At 45.4% G+C, this 25,459-nt stretch overlaps 1 protein-coding gene across 1 annotated transcript in view; it reads right to left on the reverse strand.

The window, feature by feature from the left end:
• Positions 1 to 25,459, reverse strand: part of BMERB1 (bMERB domain containing 1) — a 121,710-nt gene that overhangs the window by 12,438 nt on the left and 83,813 nt on the right. Inside the window, exon 3 of the mRNA XM_060648582.3 lies at positions 245 to 318. Coding sequence (XP_060504565.1) covers positions 245 to 318 — 74 coding nt within the window. The remainder of the gene's footprint in view (positions 1 to 244; positions 319 to 25,459) is intronic.

Below are 25,459 nucleotides of genomic sequence, written 5' to 3' on the forward strand. Positions count from 1 at the left end.
CTACTACTACCCCATTTCCGGAAGAAGGGAAACTGAGCCTCAGATAAAGTGACTTTCCCAAGGTCAAAGAGTGGGCCAGAATTAGTACTTGAACCTGGATCCCCCTGATGTGGAGGACTGCACTGCAAGAATGGGGCTGCGGTAGAAGAGACGAACTCTGTCTTCCAGACCCAAGGGGCACCGACAGGGCCAGCCAGAGGACTCTGAGCGGCTCCTTAACGAGGCTGGAGTCTCACACGGTTACCTGGGATGGCGACCAAGTTCTGTAGCTCTTGTTTCAGGTCCATAATATCGTTGCAAAGCTGGATGTCATCCATCCTGGGGAAACAGGACACCACACCACAGCAGTTTACATCGACAGAATATTCTACACCCTGAGCACCACCCGGTTTAAACAAAGGGTTTGGGGGCGGGGGTTGTCCTTTGTAAAGGCCACACAGGCTCTTTATACAAGTTGTGCCTCAAAAGAAGAAAAACAAAACGTGCCTATTGTCACACGACTCAGAAATGATCGATCACTGTTAATAACACCTTGATGAGAATGGCTTCCTGTCTTCACGTCCTTGCTTCCGTTCCCTTATACCAGCGAGCTCACGCTGCAGATTTGGTGTTTTCTTTACCGGCTGTGTTTCACAATTTTAAGCATTGCAGAAATTCACACTATAGAGAAAATCTCCCTCAATCCTTTAGAAAAAAAACCCCATTGTCAACAGTTTGGTATATATTCCGCCAGATTTTTAAAAATGTTTATGCCTGTACTATAAGTTGTAACACCATTGTTATTCTACAAACACATCTTGCAATACTTTTTAACTTCACGGTATATCTTAGGCATTTTTCCATGTCAGGACATGCAAATCTCATTTAAAAAAAATTTTTTTTTTACGTTTATTTTTGAGAGAGAGAAACAGAGCATGAGCAGGGGAGGAGCAGGCAGAGAGGGAGACACAGAATCCGAAGCAGGCTCCAGGCTCCGAGCTGTCAGGACAGAGCCCGACGTGGGGCTTGAACTCACAGACCGCAAGATCATGACCCGAGCCAAAGTCAGACCCTTACCAGGCACCCATAATTTTTAATGGCTGTATAGTATTCCATTATACCAGTATACAATGACTTATATAACCATTCCCCTATACACAGACGTCTGGGTTGTTTCTAGGATAAATTCCTAGAAATGCATAAATTCCTAGAAAAATTAGTTCCTAGAAATGCAATCATTGGGTCAAGTGACATGAACACTTGCTTATTTATTTATTTAGAGAGTGGGCGAGCACAAGTGGGGAAGGGACATATGGAGAGAGAAAATCTTAAGCAGTTTCCAGTGTGGGGCTCCATGCAGGGCTAGATCGCACGACTGGGAGATCATGATCTGAGCTGAAATCAAGAGTCGGACGCTTAAACAACTGAGCCATCCAGGTGCCCCAACCCTTGCATTTTAATTAGGAACTTCCAAATTGCCCTCCAGAGGGATTGTGCCTGATAGTCCCACCAAGAACATGAAAGGATGGTCACACTTATGACCTCAGCCATCGACTGCATGTGCAATTTTGCATTATGTATTACAGTTTTGTAGGTGTGCTAGGATATTAACTTATATTACTGTAAATAACATGTATACTGGATATCTGGAATTTCAGCAAATCAATTTATAAGGGCTGCTCTAAATTGTTTTAATGTTTATTTATTTACTTATATTGAGAGACAGAGAGAGAGAGAGAGAGAGAGAGAGAGAGAGAGAATCCCAAGCAGGCTCCATGCTGTCAACACAGACCCCAATGTGGGGCTCAATTCCATGAACCGTGAGATTATGACCTGGGCTGAAATCAAGAGTCAGACTCTTAACTGACTGAGCTTCCGAGGCGCCCCAGGTTGGCTTTAATTACCATCATATATAGATATTAAAATTTTTTATTTAATTTATTTTTTTAGTTTACATCCAAGTTAGTTAGCATATAGTGCAACAATGATTTGAGGAGTAGATTCCTTAGTGCCCCTTACCCATTTAGCCCATCCCCCCTCCCACAACCCCTCCAGTAACCCTCAGTTTGTTCTCCATATTTAAGAGTCTCTTACGCTTTTGTACCCCTCCCTGTTTTTATAGTATTTTTGCTTCCCTTCCCTTATGTTCACCTGTTCTGTATCTTAAAGTCCTCAGATGAGTGAAGTCATATGATATTTGTCTATCTCTGACTGACTAATCTCACTTAGCAAAATACCCCCTAGTTCCATCCACGTAGTTGCAAATGGCAAGATTTTATTTTCTCGTTGCTGAGTAATATTCCATTGTATGTATATATACCACTTCTTCTTTATCCATTCTTCTTTGTCCATATTGATGGACATTTGGGCTCTTTCCATACTTTGGCTATTGTAGATAGTGCTGCTATAAACACTGGGGTGCATGTATCCCTTCGAAATAGCATACCTGTGTCCCTTGGATAAATACCTAGTAGTGCCATTGCTGGGTCGTAGGGTAGTTCTCTTTTTAATTTTTTGAGGAAACTCCATACTATTTTCCAGATTACCTACACCTGTTTGCATTCCCACCAGCAGTGCAAAAGGATTACTCTTTCTCCGCATCCTCCCCAACATCTGTTGTTGCCTGAGTTGTTAATGTTAGCCATTCTGACAGGTGTGAGGTGGTATCTCATTATGGTTTCTATTTGTATTTCCCTGATGATGAGTGACGTTGAACATTTTTTCATGTGTAGGTTGACCATCTGGATGTCTTCTTTGGAGAAGTGTCTATTCATGTCTTTTGCCCATTTCTTTACTGGATTATTTGGTTTTTGGATGTTGAGTTTGATAAGTTCTTTACAGATTTTGGATACTAATCCTTTATCTGATCTCTTGTTTGCAAATATCTTCTCCCATTCTGTCAGTTGCCTTTCAGTTTTGCTGACTGTTTCCTTCACTGTGCAGAAGATTTTTATTTTAATGAGTTCCCAATACTTCATTTTTGCTTTTGTTTCCCTTGCCTCCAGAGACATGTTGAATAAGAAGTTGCTGCGGCCAAGGTCAAAGAGGTTTTTGCCTGCTTTCTCCTTGAGGATTTTGATGGCTTCCTATCTCACATTAGGTCTTTCATCCATTTTGAGTTTATTTTGTGTATGGTGTAAGAAAGCAGTCCAGGTTTATTTCTCTTCATGTGGCTGTCCAATTTTCCCAGCACCACTTGCTGAAGAGACTGCCTTTATTCCATTGGATATGCTTTCCTGCTTTGTCAAAGATGAGTTGGCTATACATTTGTGGGTCCATTTCTGGGTTTTCTATTCTGTTCCATTGATCTGAGTGTCTGTTTTTGTGCCAGTACCATACTGTATTGAGGATTACAGGTTTTTAATACAGCTTGAAGTATGAGATTGTGATGCCTCCTGCTTTGGTTTTCTTTTTCAAGATTGCTTTGGCTATTCGGGGTCTTTTCTGGTTCCATACAAATTTTAGGATTGTTTGTTCTAGCTCTGGGAAGAATGCTGGTGTTATTTTGATAGGGATTGCATTGAATATGTACATTGCTTTGGGTGGTATCGACATTCTGAAAATATTTGTTCTTCCTATCCAGGAGCATGGAATCTTTTTCCATTTTTTTGTGTCTTCAATTTCTTTCATAAGCTTTCTACAGTTTTCAGTGTATAGATTTTTCACCTCTTTGGTTAGATTTATTCCTAGGTATTTTATGGGTTTTGGCGCAATTATATATGGCATCAATTCCTTGATTTCTCTTTCTGTTGCCCCATTCTTGGTGTACAGGAATGAAACCGATTTCTGTGCATTGATTTTATATCCTGCTACTTTGCTGAATTCATGGATCCGTTCTAGCAGTTTTTTTGGTGGAATCTTTTGAGTTTTCCATATGGAGTATCATGTCACCTGTGAAGAGTGAAAGTTTGACCTCCTCCTGGCCAGTTTGGATGCCTTGTATTTCTTTGTGTTTTCTGATTGCTGAGGCTAAAACTTCCAATACTATGTTGAATAACAGTGGTGAGAGTGGACATCCCTGTCTTGTTCCTGACCTTAGGGGGAAAGCTCTCAGTTTTTCCCCATTGAGGATGATATTAGCTTTGGGTCTTTCATATATGGCTTTTATGATCTCAAGGTATTGTCCTTCTATTCCTACTTTCTTAATGGTTTTTATCAACAAAGGATGCTGTATTTTGTCAAATGTTTTCTCTACGTCCACTGAGAGGATCATGTGGTTCTTGTCCTTTCTTTTATTGATGTGATGAATCACATTGATTGTTTTGCAGATATTGAACCAGCCCCACATCCCAGTTATAAATCCCACTTGGTCGTGGCGAATAATTTTTTTTCACGTATTGTTGGATCCGGCTGGCTATTATCTTGTTGAGAATTTTTGCATGCATGTTCATCAGGGAAATTGGTCTATAGTTCTTTTTCGTGGGGTCTTTGTCTGGATTTGGAATCAAGGTAATGCTGGCTTCATAGAAAGAGTTTGGAAGTTTTCCTTCCATTTCTCTTATTTGGAACAACTTCAAGAGAATAGGTGTTAACTCTTCCTTTAATGTTTGGTAGAATTCCCCTGGAAAGCCATCTGGCCCCGGAGTCTTGTTTTTGGGGAGATTTTTGATTACTGATTCGATTTCTTTACTAGTTATGGGTCTGTTCAAATATTCTATTTCTTCCTGTTTCAGTTTTGGTAGTTTATATGTTTCTAGGAATTTGTCCATTTCTTCCATATTTCCCATTTTATTGGTGTATAATTGCTCATAAGAAACTGCTATTATTGTTTGTATTTCTGCTGTGTTGGTTATTATCTCTCCTCTTTCATTCTTGATTTTATTATTTGGGTCCTTTCCTTTTTCTTTTTGATCAAGCTGGCTAGTGGTTTATCAGTTTTGTTAATTCTTTCAAAGAACCAGCTTCTGTTTTCATTGATCTGTTCTACTGGGTTTGTTTTTTGTTTTTTGTTTTTTTCGATAGCGTTGATTTCTGCTCTAATCTTTATTATTTCCTGTCTCCTGCTGGTTTTGGGTTTTATTTGCTGTTCTTTTTCCAGCTCTTTAAGGTGTAGGGTTAGGTTGTGTATCTGAGGCCTTTCTTACTTCTTTAGGAAGGCCTGGATTGCTATATACTTTCCTCTTATGACTGCCTTTGCTGCGTCCCAGAGGTTTTGGGTTGTGGTGTTATCAATTTCATCGACTTCCATATACTTTTTAATTTCCTCTTTAACTTCTTGGTTAGCCCATTCATTCTGTGGTAGGATGTTCTTCAGTCTCCAAGTATTTGTTATCTTTCCAATTTTTTTCTTGTGATTGATTTTAAGTTTCATAGCGTTGGGGTCTAAAATATGCACGGTATGATCTCGATCTTTTTGTATTTGTTGAGGGCTGATTTGTGTCCCGGTATGTAATCTATTCTGGAGAACATTCCATGTGCACTGGAAAAGAATGTATATTCTGCTGCTGTAGGATGAAATGTTCTGAATATATCTGTTAAGTCCATCTGGTCTAGTGTGTCATTCAAAGCCATTGCTTCCTTGTTGATTTTCTGTTTAGATGATCTGTCTATTGCTGTAGGTGGGGTATTGAAGTCCCCTACTATTATGTTATTATTATCAATGAGTTTCTTTATGTTTGTGATTAATTGATTTATATATTTGGGTGCTCTCACATTTGGAGCATAAATGTTTATGATTGTAGGTCTTCTTGGTGGATAACCCCCTTAATTATGACATAATGCCCTTCTTCATCTCTTGTTGCAGTCTGTATTTGAAAGTCTAGATTGTCTGATATAAGTATGGCAACTCCGGCTTTGTTTTGTCAAACATTAGCATGATAGATGGTTCTCCATCCCCTTACTTTCAATCTGAAGGTGTCTTTAGGTCTAAAGTGGGTCTCTTGTAAACAGATAGATAGATAGATAGATAGACCTTGTTTTCTTATCCGTTCTGTTACCCTATGTCTTTCGATTGGAGCATTTAGTCCATTGACATTTAGAGTGACTACTGAAAGATATGACTTTATTGCCATTATGTTTCTTGTAGAGTTGAAGTTTCTGGTGGTGTTCTCTGGTCCTTCCTAGTCTTTGTTACTTTTGGTCTTTTTTTTTTCTTTTTTTGTCTTTTCTCTCCTCAGAGAGTCCCTCTTAAAATTTCTTGCAGGGCTAGTTTAGTGGTCACGAACTCCTTTAATTTTTGTTACGCTGGGAAACTTTTGATCGCTCTATTTTGAATGACAGCCTTGCCGGATAAAGAATTCTTGGCTGCATATTTTTCCAATTCAGCACGTTGAATACAACCTGCCACTCCTTCCTGACCTGCCAAGTTTCTGTGGTTAGGTCTGCTGCAAACCTGATCTGTTTTCCCTTGTAGGTTAAGGATTTTTTTTTCCCTTGCTGCTTTCATGATTCTTTCCTTGCCTGAGTATTTTGTGAATTTGACTATGATATGCCTTGTTGATGGTTGGTTTTTGTTGAATCAATAAGACTCCTCTGTGCTTCCTGGATTTTGATGTCTGTGTCTTTCCCCAGGTTAGGGAATTTTTCTGCTAAGATTTGCTCACATAACATTTCTACCCATTTTTCTCTCTCTTCGTCTTCTGGGACCCCTATGATTCTGATGTTGTTTCTTTTTAATGAGTCACTGATTTCTCTAATTCTTAAATTGTGCTCTTTTGACTTAGTCTCCCTATTTTTTTTTTTCTGCTTCATTATTCTCCATAAGTTTGTCCTCTATATTGCTGATTCACTGCTCTGCCTCATCCATCCTTGCCGCCACAGCATCCATTCATGATTGCAGCTCAGGTACAACATTTTTTATTTCATCCTGACTAGGTTTTATCTCCTTTATCACCACAGAGAGGGATTCTAATCTATTTTCAACTGCAGCTAGTATTCTTATTATCACGATTCTAAATTCTGGTTCAGACATCTTGCTTATATTTGTGTTGATTAAGCCCCTGCCTGTCATTTTTCCTGCTCTTTCTTTTGGGGTGAATTCCTTTGTTTCATCATTTTTAAGGAAGAAAAGGAATTAATAAGGTAAAAAAAATCGAAATTAAATAATTAAAGACAACACACACACACACACACACACACACACACACACAAATGAAATAAATGATGCTAGATCCTAGGTGTGTTTTGGTCTGGTTGTTGAAAGGAGCTTGATAAATTAGAGAAAAAAGTGGGGGGGGGGGAGGAAAATGCTTGAGAATTTGAAAAAATGAATACAATAAAATGAAACGATGGAAGTAAAATAGAATTCGAAAATTTACAAAAAGTAAAAAATATAGTAGAAAAAATTAAAGAAAAATATCCTTAACAAAACTGAAAATAAAAATAATTTTTTTCTCTTTCATATTCAAGAAAAGAAACAAAAGAGAAAAAAAAAGAAAAGTGAATAAATGGACCAGTGAACAGACTGAAATATGATTGAAATTACCTGGTTTTCCCCTAGAAGTCAAACTATGAAGGGCTTTACAGTACATAAACTAGGCAGGCAGAGAGACTTGTGTTCCTGAAGAGCAAGGTTGGCCCAGTAGGGCGGGGCTTAGTGTAATGACTTCGTTCTCCACTAGATGGCGCTGCTCTGCTTACTGGAGGGGATTGTTGTGGGGCTTGCAGGTGTGTATGCGCATGCGCGGGAGCGGTAAAAATGGCGTCATCCACCTACCCAGTCTCTAGTATAGAAATCTGTCCTCTTCCCGACCAGCAATTGCACACCCGTCCTTTGCCTCGGGCTTCCATTACCACCACCCCCCGCCCCCCGCCCCGGCTTCTACGCTGTCTGTGACCAAGCCATCAGGTTGCCAGGCGCCACCTCCCTCCTGAGTTTTATCTCCGTCGCGGCTGTGTTTCCCGACCCCTCCCTTTGGAGGGACTGCGGCTCAGACCCGCTCGGATCCTCTGCGGGAGGGTCTCCCCGAGCAATGGCCGGTGGCGGCCTCACCCGGGAACGTTCGCGGGACCGCTGCTGCTGCCGAAGCCCAGAGACCTCAGCCGGGTTCCAACCCGCCCCAGAGAAAGTTCACGCGATCGCGTAGCAGCGGCGTTTCAGGGATCATGGAAAATCACAACACGCATCTGGCCCCAGGCTTCGCCCTTAACGACCTTGTTCCACCATCAGCGAATGTGGTTGTTCTCCGGGGTCTGCTGGGCCCGGGTGGCCACACAGCCTCGACCAGATGTCCTCCCAGCAGGGGAACTGCCTCTCCCCGTGTGGCCTGAGGATAACTGGACTTCACTCCGCACCTGGGGATCCTCCCTTCTCACCAGAGCCCCTCCAGGTAACGAGCTGCGGAGTTTCAGACTCTGCCCTCCCCTGTTTGTAGAGTCTTAATAGAATTTCAACCCTCTCCTTTCTCCTTTCTCCCTTTTAGTTCACTCCCTGAGGCTGTTTCCACTTTTCCATTTTCTCTCCAGCTGCTGTTGGGTGGGGGGGGGGTCTTTTCCCAAACTCTCCCCCGTCTCTGTCCTCTCTCCACAAGCAAAAACAGCTCCCTGATCTCCATAGCTTCTCTCTCCCCCAGTTCACCTCTCTGCACTGCATACCTGCTGAATTCTGTGGTTCAGGTTGTGTAGATTGTTGTGTTAATCCTCAGATCACTCTTCGAGGTGTGCAGGATGGTTTAGTGTTGATCTGGCTGCATTTCATGGATGCGAGACGCAAAAAATCTTCCATGCTGTTTGCCATCTTGGCTCCTCTCCCAGCCCCCTATCTTGATTACTTAGGGGGGGTTTCAAGTTGGGTTTTTTGGGGGGTGCTATTTTAGCTACTATTGGATGCACATGGATTCACATAAGGCTTTTTCTTCATGTTGGATTTTTTGGAGTGGGGGCCATGGATTCTCAGATGTGGTACCATGGGGCAGAAAGTACTAGACATGGCCATTGAGACATATTTTCAGATCACTCCCCCATATGGTGTGGAAGGGCTGCACCTTCATTCTGCAGGTGTTTATCGAGCATTTCCCATGCCCACCAGTGTCCTGGGCTCCAATCATGCAGCAGCCTCCTCTGCCCCCATGAGCCGAATTTAGGTGACAGAGGGTGACCACATATCTACTAGAATGTCACGTGCTCTGAAGAAGAGTAAAGAGAGGGGCCGGAGGCTGGGCAGCCAATTTGAACACATCATCCTACTACCCCAGGAGGAGAGAGAGGGGAGCGTTCGTGTTCTCGAAAGACTCGACTGAATCCACACAGCAAGTGTCAGTGGGTCCACTGATCTTTCTGCCTCTTTGCGTGGGTCCCCTGCCACTATTCAGAAGGGCCATCCACACACCAGCTTGGGTCTCCCTGCCCTTTGCCTGTTGAGTATCACCCGTCTTACCCCTTCCAATCCCAGCTCCTGGCTTTCGGGACAAGCCGCAGGATCACGTCCCTGTTGCCAGAGGCCCTCCAAGCATTTGTCAGGCCCTGCCCTAAAATGTCCTAGCAGGTGGCAGCTGCCTCGAGTGAGCGTGGGGGCTTGCCAGAAGGGCACAGCCTGTTCCCATGGGCTCCTATCGGCGATTGTTCAACTGGAGGCACTCCAGAATTCATCTCCACATCAGCTGCAGAGATCAGGCTGTATCAGCAGCTCTGATGAGGATGCTTTTGGTCCCCAGGGATATTAGGCAACGTCTGGAGATGTGATGGTTGTGACAACTGGGTGTGTGTGGTGATTGCCGCTGGCATCTACTGAGTAGAGTCCAGGGATGTTGCTAAACATCCCACAGGGCACAGGACAGCGTCTCAGTGGAGAATTCTCCAGTCCAAAGTGTCAGTCACGTTCACATTTAAATATCTTGGGTTATAACCATAGAATTGAGATGGGCTCTGGACTGATCGTTTTTGAGAGATGAAAGAAAGGCAGAGAGAGGAACAAAAGAGGGACAGACGGTGGTCAGAAGCCAGAGCACTGGCACCAAAATTGCTCTAGTTCAAAGAGGCCGTGCACCAGCGACTTAACCTCTCTGAGTCTGTCCTCCCTTTTTATTTTTTTAAGTTTATTTATTTATTTTGAGAGAGATCATGAGTGAGCAGGGGAGGAGCAGAGACAGAGAGAGAGAGGGAGAGAGAGAAACCTAAACAGGATCCACTCGCTGTCGGCACAGAGCCTGATGTAGGGCTCCAACAAACCGGGAGATCATGACCTGAGCCGAAATCAAGAGTCTCCTGGACGCTTAGCCTACGGAACCACCCAGACGCCCCTCACTCTCCTCATTTTCAAAACGGGTATAATAACAGTCCTGCTCCCAAAGATTATTCTGCATGTCAAGTGCCGAGCACATGCCTGGGACACATAGAGTAAAATGCTCAATCATTGGTATCTATTATAATTATTAGCTATGACAAAGAAGCAGACAGAAAAAGAGGGAAAATTATGCTGGGGAAATATCTGACAAAGGCAGCTAACGTGTCTCACCTTGAAAAATAATAATAATCTTTATTGGTTGTACTCTTCTATGTACAAAAGTTTTTTAAGTTTATTTATTTATTTTGGGAGAGAGAGAGCATGAGCAGAGGAGAGGCAGAGAGAGAGGATCCCAAGAAGACTCCACATGGTCAGTGCAGAGCCCGATGTGAGGCTCGAATTCACGAGCTGTGAGATCATGACCTGAGCTGAAATCACGAGTCAGATGCTTAACCAACTGAGCCATCCAGGCGCCTCTCTATGAAAGTTTTAAAATGAATTCTGTTCTGCTTGTAGAACAGAATTGGGAAATACAAGCGAGTACCAAGAAGGAACCTAAAATTACACATAACCTTGACCTCCTGTGCACCCAGAGGCCGTTGTTCCACTCTGAGTATCTCCTCGTAGCTCATGCCAGTCCTTTTCCTTTCTGTAACCCACGTGTTACAGAACACTTGCCCTGGGAGGCCTCAGCCCTCGTTCTCTGTCCTCAAAACTGCAGTCAGCATGACTTTGAGTTCTCTCAAACATCTTCAAATCCACCACCATCAACAGGTAAGGTGGAATTCTTATGAAGGTCTCATGGGGAGCCATGCTGCAGATCGTCATTATTAGGCAGCGCTATGGTTTTCCTCATGTTTCTCTCTTGTTACCAGCTTCTGTTTCTTCTCTTTCTCTCCCTTCCTCTTCCATCCACCTTACAGCCAAAGGAGGAGGCCCTCCCCACCCCAGCCCCATCCCAAACAATTCAGCTCTGGTCTTCAACTTACAAACCCCTGTTGGCAAAACCCAAAGCCTGGTGGTTCCTTGAACATCCCACCAGGAAAGGAGCTTGTACCCTCATCCCCCTCCCCAAGCTGTCTGTCAGACTATTCACCTAAATAAAAATCAAGTCTTTCTCTGGAAGATGGAGGGATGGGTTCCACCATTAAGGGAAACAAAAGGTCAACATTTATTGAGCATTTACTATGTGCCAGGCACTGTCCTCAGCATTTTCTTTTTTAAAATTTTTTTAATGTTTGTTTATTTTTGAGAGACAGAGACACACACAGAGCATGAGTGGGGAAGGGGCAGAGATCAAGGGAGACACAGAATCTGAAACAGACTCCAGGCTCTGAGCTGTCAGCACAGAGCCTGATGTGGGGCTCGAACTCATGAAGCAAGAGATCATGACCTGAGCTGAAGTCGGATGCTTAACCAGCCGAGCCACCCAGGCGCCCTGTCCTCAGCATTTTTTGTGCATAAACTAATCTAAATTCTCACAACCGTCCCATGAGAGAGGTGTTTTTATCTCCATTTCACAGAAGAACAAATGGAAGTCAAGCAACGTGCCCAAAGCCCCACCCTGGAATGTGGCAGCTGAGGTTCAGCCTGAGCTTACGCTTTTGATGGCTTCGCCATGGTGTCCCTTCTCCATGTGGCTCCATGAGCTGCAGCCGACATGGTTCGTGGCCCATTGAACTGACCTTTGCTCTCCATCTTCCTCTCAGAGCCCTGATTTGTTCAGGAAGCAATGTCCTCAGCCACCAAGGGAAGCCAGTTGACTTCGTAAGCTCAGGCTGCTATAATAAAATGCCGTGGATTGTGTGGTTTAAACAGAGAACGCTGATTTCTCACAGTTCTGAAGGGCTGGGAAGTCCAAGATCAAGAATTCAGCCATTCCATTCCTTGTGTGAGGGCCTCCTTCCTGGTTTGCAGGTGGCCACCTTCTTGCCATATCCTCACATGGTGGAGAAAGAGAGCATCTCTCTGGGGTCTTTAGTGTAAGGGCCCTAACCCCATTCATGGGGGTTCTACCCCCATGACCTAAGTACCTCCCAAAGGCTCCACCTATAAGTACCATCACATTGGAGATTAGGGCTTCAACATACGAATTTCGTGGCAGGGTTTGATGGGGGAGGAAATTCAGTCCACATCAACAGGTATGGCAGTCCCGTTTGCCTTTGCTGGACATCTACTTGTCTAGCTCCGTTGCAGCTGGAGGTAGCCATGACACCCGCTTCGGGCCAATGAGATGGAAGAGGAAGTCTGCTTGGGAGGGCGGGCTCCTGGGAAGGATGATGTGAGTCCCGAGTTCTACCCCACTCCTGGTCCTAACGCACCAGCCATCTCACTGTGCTGAGAGTGGCAAGGGGAAGTCGAGGAAAGAGCCATCCTGCTGACTCTCAGACCAGCTGCATCTGGACTCCCTGTTAAGAAACTATTAAATGTCCTTACAATTTAAAGAGTGACCAACTGTTTTGGTTTGCCTGGAACTGTCCCAGTTTTAGTACTGAAATTCCAATTTCCCAGAAAACCCCTCAGTCCCAGGCAAACCAGGACCATTGGGCACCTTCGATTTAAGACACTATTAATCGAATGTTCTGTTACTCGCAGCTGAACACATCTTCATTGATACATGTGTGCGGCTACGTGCGCTTTTAATAAAACATACGTATGCTCTGCTCATTGCAAGCATCATAGCGTGACGTATTTCAATGCCATTAAATAATACTGTTAAGAAAGCATTTCAGTGGTTCGTGCAAAGCATTTTTGAAGCTTGGCTGGAAGTTCTGAATAAGCCACAGCCCAGTTCTCTACGGGAATAGAGCTGAGCCCTGGAAATCAAACTCTGCTCCTGCCAGCTCATTCCCAGAAAGAGAGAGAGAGAGGAATGGCATCTCCAAGAACCTGATTAATGCAACAGGGAAAAGAAGCCAGCCGTGTCATTCTGCATCCCAGTTTTTCATGCTGGGACGATGGAGGAAATTGGTCATTTTACCAGCTCTGGGCGGGGAGAGGTGATCACGCTCTGTCAGAATAATAGTGTGGCTGCTTTACAAAATATCTTTGAAAATGACGTGGTCTGGAGCCTAATGGGAACCTACCAGAGACCACAGTGTGAAGGTAGATCACAGTGTGAAAGGAAAGGGTTGAATTTTAAAAACAACATTTATCTGGCTCCTTCTTTTATAAATTATGGATGTAGTGGTGTTGTTGGGATGGGTGAGAAGTAACATCCACCCAGAGATGAAGCCCTGGGTCTAGGGGAAGGAGCCTGGACCCCAGCCTAAGACCCACTGTCAACCTCTCCGATGGCTAAAAGAAAAAAATCTGTTTTTCTATACACTCTACACTTCTGATACCAAATGCGTGCAATTTTTTCCACACCGAGCAATTCTCCAATTCTTGGTGGACCCTGACTGGCTGTCCTACAGTTTAACTAAATTCTGATACTCACTGTCTGGGGTTAGAACAGACCCCAAGGTTAAGGGCTTCAGTCCCATAAGACCACCCCGGCTTCAGATGCCAGTCACAAGCCCAGGTTACCTGTACCTCTGACCAACTGGCCATACGTCAGGGGTTCCCGTGACCCCCCTCCTCAAGCTCAATACTTTGCTAGAACTGCTTATAAAATTCAGAGAAACATTTATTTACATTTTCTGGTTTATTATAAGTGATATTATGAAGGATACAGATGAACAGCCTGATGAAGAGGAAACACAGAGCAAGGTATGGGGAAGGGGCCTGGGGCTTCTATGCCCTCTCTAGGCTCTCCAAACATCATACTTTATTTTTTTTTTAAGTTTATTTACTTAGAGAGAGTGCATGCAAGTGGGGCAGGGTCAGAGAGAGAGGGAGAGAGAATCTACGCTGTCAGCACGGAGCCAGATGAAGGGCTCAAAGTCACAAACCATAAGATCGTGACCTGAGTCAAAATCAAGAGTCAGATGCTTAACCAACTGAGCCACGCAGGCATCCCAGTATGATCACTTCTTTAAAACAAATTAAAAAAAATTTTTTTTAAGTTTATTTATTTATTTTGAGAGAGAGACAGAGAGAGTGGGAGAAGGGCAGAGAGAGAGGGAGAGAGAATCCCAAGCGGGCTCTGCACTGTAAGCGCAGGGCCTGATGTGGGGTTTGAACTCATGAACCATGAGATCACGACCTTAGCCAAAACCAAGAGTCGGAAGCTTAACCGACTGAGCCCCCTGGACGCCCCCAGTATGATCAATTCTTAAGTCAGCCTCCGGATCCTCTCCCTTAGTCTTTCTGGTGATCTGCCCCCATCCTGCCATCTAGGGGCCCCAGCCACCAGTCATCTTATTAGCATACAAGGAGACACTCTAATCACCCAGGAAATTACCAGGGTCTCATGTCAGGAACTTTGGTCAAAGACCAAATAGCAGAACAAAAGATACTCCTAGCATCTCCTATCCCTCAGGAAAGTGTAAGAATTTCAGGAGCTTTGGGTCAGAAACTGGGGTCAAACCCCAGACATATTTCTTCTTATGCCACAATGACTTTGAGCAAGTGGTTCCTCCCCCAGGACCCCCATGACCTGTGTTCCCTCATGTATGAAATGAGGGGATCCCTGGGGCCATGTCCTGCTAGCACATAGAGGAAATAATGTGCTTAGACCCAGCCAGACCTGAGAACGTCCTCAGTTCCACGGTTCACTGTACAACTTGGGCAGTGTGAGAAAAAAGCCACTGCCCCGGTCAGAGGAGGGACCTGGAGACTCGGAGCACAGTGAAGCGGGGCTTTAATTAACATTCTTGCAAGAGCAGGTGTCGGATGGAAGACGCACTCGAGGTGGTTACAGCAGACAACTTATCTCCTAACATGAAGTCCCTCTCCTGATTCCTCGTTGGCTGAGTACTACAGAGGTGACAGCCTTATCCGGTTGTCACCTATGCCCGTGCAAGGCAAAAAGTAGTCTGAATGGAACAAATGATCCTTGAGGTGACAGAGACTTCAGTTCTCTGGCGCATGCTCATTGCAAAGCCCGCGAAACATACACCTGCGAAATGGAGAGGGGAAGAAGAACCAGGAAGTGAAGTGTCTATGGGTTTGGGGCTCCATTGTGCCAGGGGTGCGGTGGGGGGGGGGGTTGTAAACCTATTGTTTAATAAAAAATTTTTAATGGTTATTCATTTTTGAGAGAGAGAGAGAGAGAGAGAGAGAGCGCAAGTGGGGAAGGAGCAGAGAGAGAGATACACACAGAATCAGAAGCAGGCTCCAAGCTCTGAGCTGTCAGCACAGAGCCCAATGCAGGGCTCGAACTCATGAGCCTTGAGACTGTGACCTGGGCTGTTGTTAACCAGACAGCACGGCTTTTATTTGGTATTTCTGAAAATGGATCATCTCCCTTACTTCTCACGGGCAGGTCCCTTCATTGCTCTGGGTCTCAGTGCCCTCACTGAGGAAAAGAACTGATACCTTCGTCTTGGGGTGGGGAGTAAGCTCACAGTATGGGGCAGGCAGCCCTGCGCTTGGCACGCACCTCAGCATCCTGTTGGGGATCCAGGGACCAATGAGGTACCTGCTGCAGGTTTAGGGGTGTCTTTGTGATGCATCACTGAAGAGCAAGCTGCCTGTTTGCTCCCCGTGGTTTGCTCACGGTCTGCGTGTTAACTGGCTTCTCCTTCGGTTGTAACCAGACCTTCATTCCTAGAGGCAAACTTCTTTTCCCAAAAACATGTCACCTCCCTGGAGCACAGATTACTCTGCTCTCCTCCAGAGCTGTATACATTGTCTCTCTTTTGAGTCAAAGGCAATTACTAATCCTGAAAACTCATCAAGGTGAACTGTGTGTGGTCTGTGCCCTTTTCTGTGTGTATGTTACATGTGAATTTAAAATTTACCTGAGAGTCACCTGGGTGGCTCAGTCGGCTAAGCATCTGACTTCGGCACAGGTCATGATCTCACGGTTTGTAGGTTCAAGCCCTGCGTCGGACTCTGTGCTGACAGCCCGGAGCCTGGAGCCTGTTTCGGATTCCGTGTCTGTGTCTCTCTCTGTCCCTCCCCAACTCGTGTTCTGTCTCTGTCTCTCAAAAATAAACGCTAAAAAAAAAATGTTTTTAATTTACCTGAAAAAATTACCAACAACATTGTTTAGTTTTATTGTAGCCCTGGAAGGGTATTTCTGATCTTTTGTTACTATATAAATATGCTTTTATTTATTTTTATTTTTAAAATTTGTTTATTTATTTTGAGAGAGAGAGAGAGAGTGAGCAAGTGGAGGGGCAGAGAGAGAGAATCCCAGGCAGGCTCCCCACTAACAGCACAGAGCCCGATGCGGGGCTCGAACTCATGAGCCACGAAATCTTGACCTGAGCCAAAGTCAGATGCTTAACCGACTGAGCCACTCAGGCTCCCTGTGTTATATAAAAGTGCTTTAAATACAGCCTCCCTGTAAAAATGGCAGACAGTATAGAAGTAAAATTGTAGTTGGGTTTATTAATGATTTGGTGCTATACTGGTGCCAGGCTCTGGGCTAAGGATTTTACACAAACCATTTCAATTAACCCTCACAGCAACCCGCTTAGGTGGGGACTCTTATTATCACCCCGGTGAAGATGTTAGGAACTTGCTCAAGGTGACAGAGTAAGTGACAGGAACTTGAACTCAGGCAGCCTGATCTCTCCCCTGGGAATATGAAAGTTCCATCCCATATTGTGGTGTGAGCTCAAGGAAGACAGAGATCAGAGTAGTTGGTGGGGGATAGTTTTCTCAGCTTGAGGTGTCATAGAAGCACAGCCTCGATGGTCAGGGAGAAGGGTACCAGGCGTTCAGACAAACGGGGAAACTCACTCCATCACTTAACTGTAGAAAGAGGTGTGGTGACCTGAGTATGTGGCAGTGAAAAGTCCACCTGTATAGGACATATTGGTGGGTCCAGATTCTGAAGGACTACCATGGGAGCCATCTTAGATTCTAGAGTGATAGCATGGCACGACAATGTGTGTACGAAAGCCAGTTTGGTAGACACGGTGACCCATGTGTATACATCAAGAAGAAAGAGCACCCTCACTCTGAACTTTCTGTTTAAGGTGCTCAGGAGACTTCGTGGAAGATGGGCTGGTTCATGAATCTTCAGCAGCATTGACAAGCTACAGCCCACAGGCCAAATCCGGTCCAGTGTCCGCTTTGGTACGTCTCACAAGGTAAGAATGGTTTTTACATTTTTAAATAGTTAGAAGAAAATTAAAAGAAGAATAAAATTTCCGGACACATGAAAATTATATGAAACTCAAAGATCAGTGTCTATAAGTAATGTTTTACGGGAACACAGCCATGCCTGCCCATTCATGCGTTGTCAGCGGCTGCTGTCGCTATAATTGCAGGGCTGAGTAATTGGGACAGAGACTGTATTCTGTATGGCCCGCCGAAGTCTCAAAGTTTTCCTAGCTGGCTCTCTGTAGAGAATGTTGTGGGGTCCTGATCTTCAGAAAGAACCATGCGTTAATCAGAGTCTAATCCGGTTGCTGAGGCTGAAAGAGCCCTCACCTTATGCGGATGAAGAAACGAGTGCCCAGTGAGGGCATACTGATCACTTATGCACTGACTTGCTGATTTGTCTAATAAATCAATCATCCAGAAAACATTTATTAAGAGCCTACTGTGCGCCAGGCTTCCTGACTCAATTTTCACTTCCACAAGGCACCGCGAATCCAGGCCAGCCACCAAGGGTTCTGCTGCTTTCACTCAGGGTCCAGTCCGCTCTCTTCTCTGTGCTCCAGTGGGGAATTGGTCTGTGCCCAACACATAGACAGTTGGCCAACAGATTGCCTGCAGGCACCAGCTAATGCGATCTGGCGGTTTCTGCAACTGCACTTGTCCTGAGTGTCCTTTGTCTCTTTAAAGGAGATAGAAACTTTTGCGATTTCATTTCTTATTTTGTGCTTATCCCTCAATCTCTTGCCAAGATAGAGCCTAGACTGAGACATGTAAGTTGTCCCCTGGATGGCTCAACAAGCCAGGAATAGAAGAGGGGTTCTGGCTCTGGGTTTCCCTATTCCCAGCCCTGAGGCCATCAGCTGAGTGGCTCCCCAAGAATTAAAGACATGGACGAAGATTAAGCTCCAAACTGGTGAGGGTGGGAGGGAAAAACAAGAAAGAGGAGGGGTGCCTGGATGGCTCATTCGATTAAGCGTCCAACTTTGGCTCAGGTCACGATCTCACAGTTCGTGGGTTCCGGCCCCGCGTCGGGCTCTGTGCTAACAGCTCAGAGCCTGGAGCCTGCTTCGGATTCTGGGTCTCCCTGTCTCTCTCTATTCCTCCCCCACTCAGGCTCTGTTCTCTCTGTCTCTTGAAAATGAATAAATGTTTAAAAATTTTAAAAAAGGAGAAGAAAGAGGAGGAGGGAGAGATGGAGGAAGGAGAAGAGAAGGGAAGAGAGAAAAGGAATCACCATAAATGCCCAATAATAGCACATTAGTTCCATGTATAATTTTCTACCTCTACGAGGACCAATTCTATAACCATTACAAGTTATTGCCGGCCAGCCGGCAAGGTTTGCTAGAGAGGACGCCTTGAGAAAATACAGCCAACAGAGAATAGATGAGGTAAGACACTAAGGGGTTGGGGTTCCAGATTTAGCAAGGAAAAAAGCACCCTATTACTTTTAATTTTCAGATAAATATCGAACAGTTTTTAGTATAAGATGCCACCACGCAGTATTTGGAATGTACCTGCTCTAAAAAAAATGATCTGTTGCTTATCTGAAATTCAGGTCTACCTCGGTGTCTCGTGTTTTCTCTGGTTATCCCACAAAAAGATGGGAGGCCCGGGTTTCAGTATCAGCCTTGTTGTCTAAGCCCAGGGAATGGGGAGCCCGTTCTGTGCTGGGAGAGGAGGGAAGTCTTCTGTAGGCTGCAGGGGTCACAATAACCGTGGCATCTCCTACACTTACCCCTCCCCACTGCCACTGGAGAGCCCTCTGCTGACAGGTTTCCAGCGATGTGGGACTTTGAGAAGACAAGGATGGAAAGTCACAAGGAGAAATAACAAATAAGGCCCATGGACCGATGGGGCAAGAAAACTGAGGACGATTTGAGGAGGTGGGAGGAGGAAATTGGGGCCTTGACAACAGTTACACTCTTGAGTCTGCCGATTCCATTTCTAAGATTTCATCCTAAAGAGATCGTTAAGGGTACCATAAAAATTTAGCGATGATGATGCAGAACGTAGCCTTGTTCGCAATAGCAAAACACTGGGCACAACCTCAGTGTCCACCAATAATAGCAGACTGCTTAAATTAGGGGACATACGCATAATGGAATTCATAACACAGGCATTAAGAATGCTGCTCAGGAGAGATGTGACTGATATCAGAGAATAAACCACATAAAAATGGTTAACCAATGTTAGGATCCAATTTTGCCAAGTACATAGGCATACCCTCCATTTGAAATGTGACAATGATCGTTCTGAAGGAAGTTTTATTTCTTTCATTTGCTTCTCTGTGTTTTAATTTTTTTTTTTTCACAATATGCACGTATTATCTGATACCACCGTGGATGGAAAAGACGCTTTGGTCTATGATGTCTGGATGACTTTTAAAGCTTTTTGGTTTGGGTTTGAAATTGCCACGGGTCACTGCTTTCCTCAGAGGCAAACCCGGCCAGCCTTGGGTCACTGCAGCCACAGCAGAAGCCTATCGGTGCCCTTATCTCTCTGACCTCATTTCTGGGCACGGAGTGCCCATTCCGGGCTAGCAGCCTACCTGCAGCCGAGGCTCCCGTCAAGTCTTCCCCAGGTCAGAACACCTTTGTCTCAGACTCCTTCCTAAGCAGCCTCCAAGGCAGCCTTCCTGATGCTCCCGGGCTGGGTTAGGTGCTCTTCATTCACACTGCCCATGCCCCATGTCCTACTACAGACCGTCCCCCTGACAACCACCTGGGCACTTGCGTTTCTCCCCAAATAGACCGTGTACCCTTTAAGGGACTTCGCCTCTTCCCTCTGTGATTCTAGCACATCGCCTGTGCCTGACGCATCACAGTAAGCCTTTGCTGAAGAAAAGGCAGGCAGGCGGGCACAGAGGAGCTCCCACAGTCCTGGAGCTTTTATTAAAACAAGGCCTCGAGACTGCAAGTGCAGGTGGACAATTTTCACATCCCGTGACAGAGACCTCATGAGGGCAACAGCATTTATCAAAGGCACTGAGTCACCCCCAGAGAAATCCAATTAAACATCCGTGTTTCAAGTGATTCTGCTCTGCATTCTGCTCTCAGTACAGTTTCTATTCTGAGCCCCCTCAGCGTTTGGGCCTTCCCGTGCCTTCCGTTCTCTGCCACCTGCTGAGTTCCTGGCCGTATCGGCTCTCCCAGACCTACCTTCCCCACTCCCACGGCCATCGCTCATGCCGATGGAGTACTAGCAACAAGCTAGCGTTCACCAGAGCATTTACCCCGGTCAGGAACTGGAGCTGGCACGATCTCGTTTCATCTATAGGGCAGGTATTATCATTCTTAACTTTGTAGAAGGCTCAGAGAGGTTAAGCAACTCGTCCAAGTTCACACAGCTGATGAAGGGTGAAGGCAGGGTTTGAAAGAAAGCAGTCTGGCTCCAGAGCCCTAACTATTGCCACTATAAGAAAGTGGCTAGAGGTGACCCAGATACACCAGGTTGTCCGCTCTGCCCCAGGACCCCCATCTTTTGCCCCATCCTTGCAGTCAGGAGACTCTTCAAATGCTTTCAACAATGTGGACTTTCTTCGGGGGAGGACTTTAGCGCCATCCCATAATTTCCATTTGCCAGCAAAACCACCTTGACATGTAAATGTTTTTTGAGACGGGCAATAGAAATTTCCCCCCAATCTTGTATAAAGTAGAAAACCATGTTTCTGTTACTCTGTCCCACCCAATGTCGGTAAAGGCTTGCTATGATAGATGCAACTTTCCAACAAATCCCCTGCTCCCTCCTTATGACCAGATTGCTGGCCCAAAGCCCCCCTGTACAGGAATTCCAAAGCTCTCATTCCTTACTGAGCATCTAAGGACAGCAGGAAAAAAATCTTAGAAACAGTTTGCAAGCCCCAACCCAGGAAAGGCTCCCTCACCCCTCTCCCCACCCATCCCTGGTAGTCTGTGCATTAGACTGCACTTCACAATCTGGTTTAGCTCTAGTCCTACCAAAACACCAAGCGCTTGGGTGACTCAGTCCGTTAAGTGTGACTTCCGCTCAGGGCATGATCTCACGGTCCGTGAGTTTAAGCCCGGCCATCAGGCTCTGTGCTGACAGCTCACAGCCTGGAGCCTGCTTCGGATTCTGTCTCCCTTTCTCTCTGCCCCTCCTCCACTGGCGCTCTGTCTCTCTCTCTTTCAAAAATGAATAAACATTAAAAAAAAAAAAAAAACCCAACACCAAGGATCCTTCTGGACCATGAACTATCCACGATCACCATTCAAATTTCCTGTTAGACTCACTACACCAGCAGAGAAGGATCTGTTTTTGATGATAAGTATATTAACATTTAAATCAACCTTATGTTTATTCCTCACCAGTGATTAACGGCCTCCTTTGTAAGGAAGCAGAACCTTAGGGCTTGGCTCAACCACAAAGAAACAGCAAATGTCCTCTGCTGGATGTCCCAAAGGCAGGCAGAGTAGGATTATAATTAGTGGTGCTGCTGGTGAGTATTTAATAGCTGGCTAGGAGCCGGGAGGACAGGATGTAGGAGCCTTGGTCTGTATCATTTGCCAATTTCCATGGTGTAAATAGTCCCACCACGGCAGATTTTGAGCTTCCGGCAGTTCAACAATGAACTGGCAAAGATTCCTGCAAGTTTACATCACTGGTCGGAATGAGCAGGTGGGCAAATTGGGGGAGCACCTCTTCACTATTCTTTAAATATTTATTCAACAACTATCTAGAAAGAGAAGCTGAGAACTGTGTAGGGAAAAGATTACCAGTGGTGGTGATGATGGTGAGGGTGATGATGATGGTGATTTTAGCTATAATTTATTCAGAATTTACCATGTGCCAGGCATAAAGGGCTCTGTACAGATTATCCCCGTGAATCCATATAGAGTTATAACAACGCTGAGAGGTGGCTACTTATGTAATCATAAGCATCATACTTAGGTGATCATCGCTCATAGCTGAAGATCCTGTGGCTCAGAGAGGTTAAGTGGCTCAACCAAAATCACACAGGTAGTTACATGGTGGAGCCAGGGGGCACCTGGGTGGCTCCGTCAGTTGAACGTCTGACTTCGGCTCAGGTCATGATCATGTGGTTTGCGAGTTCGAGCCGTGCGTCAGGCTCTGTGCTGATAGCTTGGAGCCTGGAGCTTGCTTCGGATTCTGTGTCTTCCTCTCTCTGCTCCTGCCCCACTCACGGGCTCGCTCTCTCCCTCTCTCTCTCTCTCTCAAAAATAAATAAACATTAAAAAAATTTTTTTTAAATGTTGGAGCCAGGTGTTAATCTGAGTGGTCTGACTCAGGTGCTCACATTAAGACAGAAAGGAGCCTCTCCTTTATTCCTCCAAGAAATTTAACTCTGGCACCAGTTCAACATAACCCCCTTAAAGACAAAAAACCAAAATCCTGCAGATGGCAGGATCTACTTAGAAAGTTGCCTAGAGGCCATCTATTGTTATTCACACCACGGCCCTTGGAATGTGTTTGGGGGGGCGGGGGGTGGCTTGCTCCTTTACTGGAGGAGAATTGCAATTTTGGGTTGCTCAGTATCCAAACTTCAAATTTGGGAGAACCATTCAGTATGTCAGTTTTCATCAGAGAAGTTACAACAGGGAGCCCACCCTCCCCGCCCTCACATTCCCAGACTCCACCAACCAGAAGATCCTGCCAAGACCACTGAGCAAATGGCACAGCGATGAAAGTGTGGCGAGGCGGGACCTGTAATGTCCAGCAGCGATGACCGTGGTGTCCTGATCAGATCAGACCTACGGCCAGCCTCCAGAGCCCTCTTGATTCCTACCCATTTTCCAAGCCTGTCCTTCAGACTCTCTCTTCAGTTCTCTGCGGCCCCCCACCGCACCCCACCCCACTGTCTGTCTTGCAGTCAATCTCTTTTCATTTTGCTTGAGTCAGGCAAAGTTGATTTCTGTTGCTTGCAGCCAAGAACCCCACCCGAAAGAAGCTTCTCCCCCAAGGGGCTCCTGCCGCCCCCAGGAATCCTCCCTCTGAGGGAAGTTCTGATGGGGACAGTTTTCTCCATCTTGTGTCACTTTAATGAGTCTCTACCACCTTCTATGGATTGATACCTGGCTAGCATGTCCCTTCACCCAGGACAGGAAGATGTCACCAAGAAGGTGTTAGAAAGGACTCATTTTAAGACAAGGGCTTCCTTTAGGTGCTTTGGGGGCCAGTTTGAAGGCAGTGGGCATTTACTCTGAATTAGATATTGTCAGCAAGTGGGGGCGATCCTCTGATAAGTTATCTCAATCATTCCTCCCTATAAAGTGAGCGGAACACAGCAAACTGAAGCTGTGGTTGGCAAGGAAGCAGCAGTCAGTCACATGAGCCAAGACATGGAGACGTCTGGTCGTTCGTGAGCTTTACACAGTGTTCGCGCCTTATTCACTTTCGGACACCCTCGTGAAGTTGCTTTACTTTTGTCCCGATCTATCACGGTCTCAGAATGGCCTTGTCCGCTGTTGGTCATCTGCACAAGTGTTTACATCCAGGGGCGCCTGGGTGGCTCAGCCGGTGGAGCGTCTGACTCTTGGTTTCGGCTCAGGTCACGATCTTGTAGTTCGTGAGTGTGAGCCCCGCGTCGGGCTCTGGGCTGACAGCATGGAGCCTGCTTATGATCCTCTTTCACCCTCTCTTTCTGCCACTTCCCTACTCGCTTGCCTTCTCTCTCTCTCTCTCTCAAAATAAATAAAATAAACGTGAAAAAAATTGTGTTAAAAAAAAAAGTGTTTACACCTAATAGGAGAACACTTTGGCCTAGCTCTGAGTACCGAGCGAGCTCCTGGCTGCCAGGGGCTGCGTTTCTCTTCCTCACAGCAGAAGAATTAATTTATATACTTCCTATCTCCCCATAAGTAATTATGAAACCCTTGGCTCTAGGGACCAGTCCTACCTATTTTCATCTTCCCGACGGTGCCCGGCCTGGTGCCTTGCACACAGAACGTGCTGTGGGAATGCTCCCCGAACTAAATCATGAGCTCTCAGGGACCTGGCAGTATGGTTATGATTCTGCTTGATGAATATGCAGAAAATATGCAGAAGCATATTTGCAAAATTTAAAAACGTGACTCATACAACTAGGGAAGAAACACTTGTCAAAAATTTATTTCACTCATTAACTAGGGAACCAGGAAGATGGCAGAGCTCATTGTCAGAGCATTGAGACTGGATTCATAGGTACTTAAAAAACAATTTTTTTTTAATGTTTATTACTTTTTTTTTTTTTTTTTAATTTTTTTTAACGTTTATTTATTTTTGAGACAGAGAGAGACAGAGCATGAACAGGGGAGGGGCAGAGAGAGAGGGAGACACAGAATCTGAAACAGGCTCCAGGCTCCGAGCTGTCAGCACAGAGCCCGACGCGGGGCTCGAACTCACGGACCGTGAGATCGTGACCTGAGCCGAAGTCGGCCGCCTAACCGACTGAGCCACCCAGGCGCCCCAATGTTTATTACTTTTTGACAGCAAAAGAGAAAGAGTGTGAGCAGGGGAGGGCCAGAGAGAGAGGGAGACACAGAATCCGAAGCAGGCTCCAGGCTCTGAGTTGTCAGTACAGAGCCCAATGTGGGGCTTGAACCCACGCACCGTGAGATCATGACCTGAGCTGAAATCGGATGCTTAACCAACTGAGCCACCCAGGTGACCCCAGATAATTCTCCTTTTATTTTATTTTATTTTTTTATTTTTTTTTTGATAATTCTCCTTTTAACGTATTGTCAGGTTAGTAGTAGCCTAACGCTGTGTCATAACCCCTATGGCATTCACCTCAGTTCATCTAGTTACATTAGGCCTTTTATCATCTCACATCATCACAAGAAGAAAAGTGAGTACAGGACAAGAAGATATTTTGAAAGAGAGACCACATATTATTATAACTGTTCTATTTTATTATTAGCTACCATCGTTAACCTCTTACTGTGCCTAATTAACAAGTTAAACTTTATCATAGGTATGCGCGTCTAAGAAAACACAGTATAGGGGCGCCTGGGTGGCTCAACTGGTTAAGTGTCTGACTCTTGATTTCGACTCAGGCCATGATCTCATGGTTCGTGAGTCGGAGCCCCATGTCGCGCTCTGCATTGACAGTGTGGAGCCTGCTTGGGATTCTCTCTCTCTCCCTCTCTTTGCCCCTCCTGTGTGTGCACGGTCTCTCTCAAAATAAATAAATAAAGTTAAAAA

This window comes from Panthera onca, chromosome E3, assembly GCF_046562875.1.
Source record: "Panthera onca isolate mPanOnc1 chromosome E3, mPanOnc1 haplotype 2, whole genome shotgun sequence".
NCBI classification, from domain to species: domain Eukaryota; kingdom Metazoa; phylum Chordata; class Mammalia; order Carnivora; family Felidae; genus Panthera; species Panthera onca.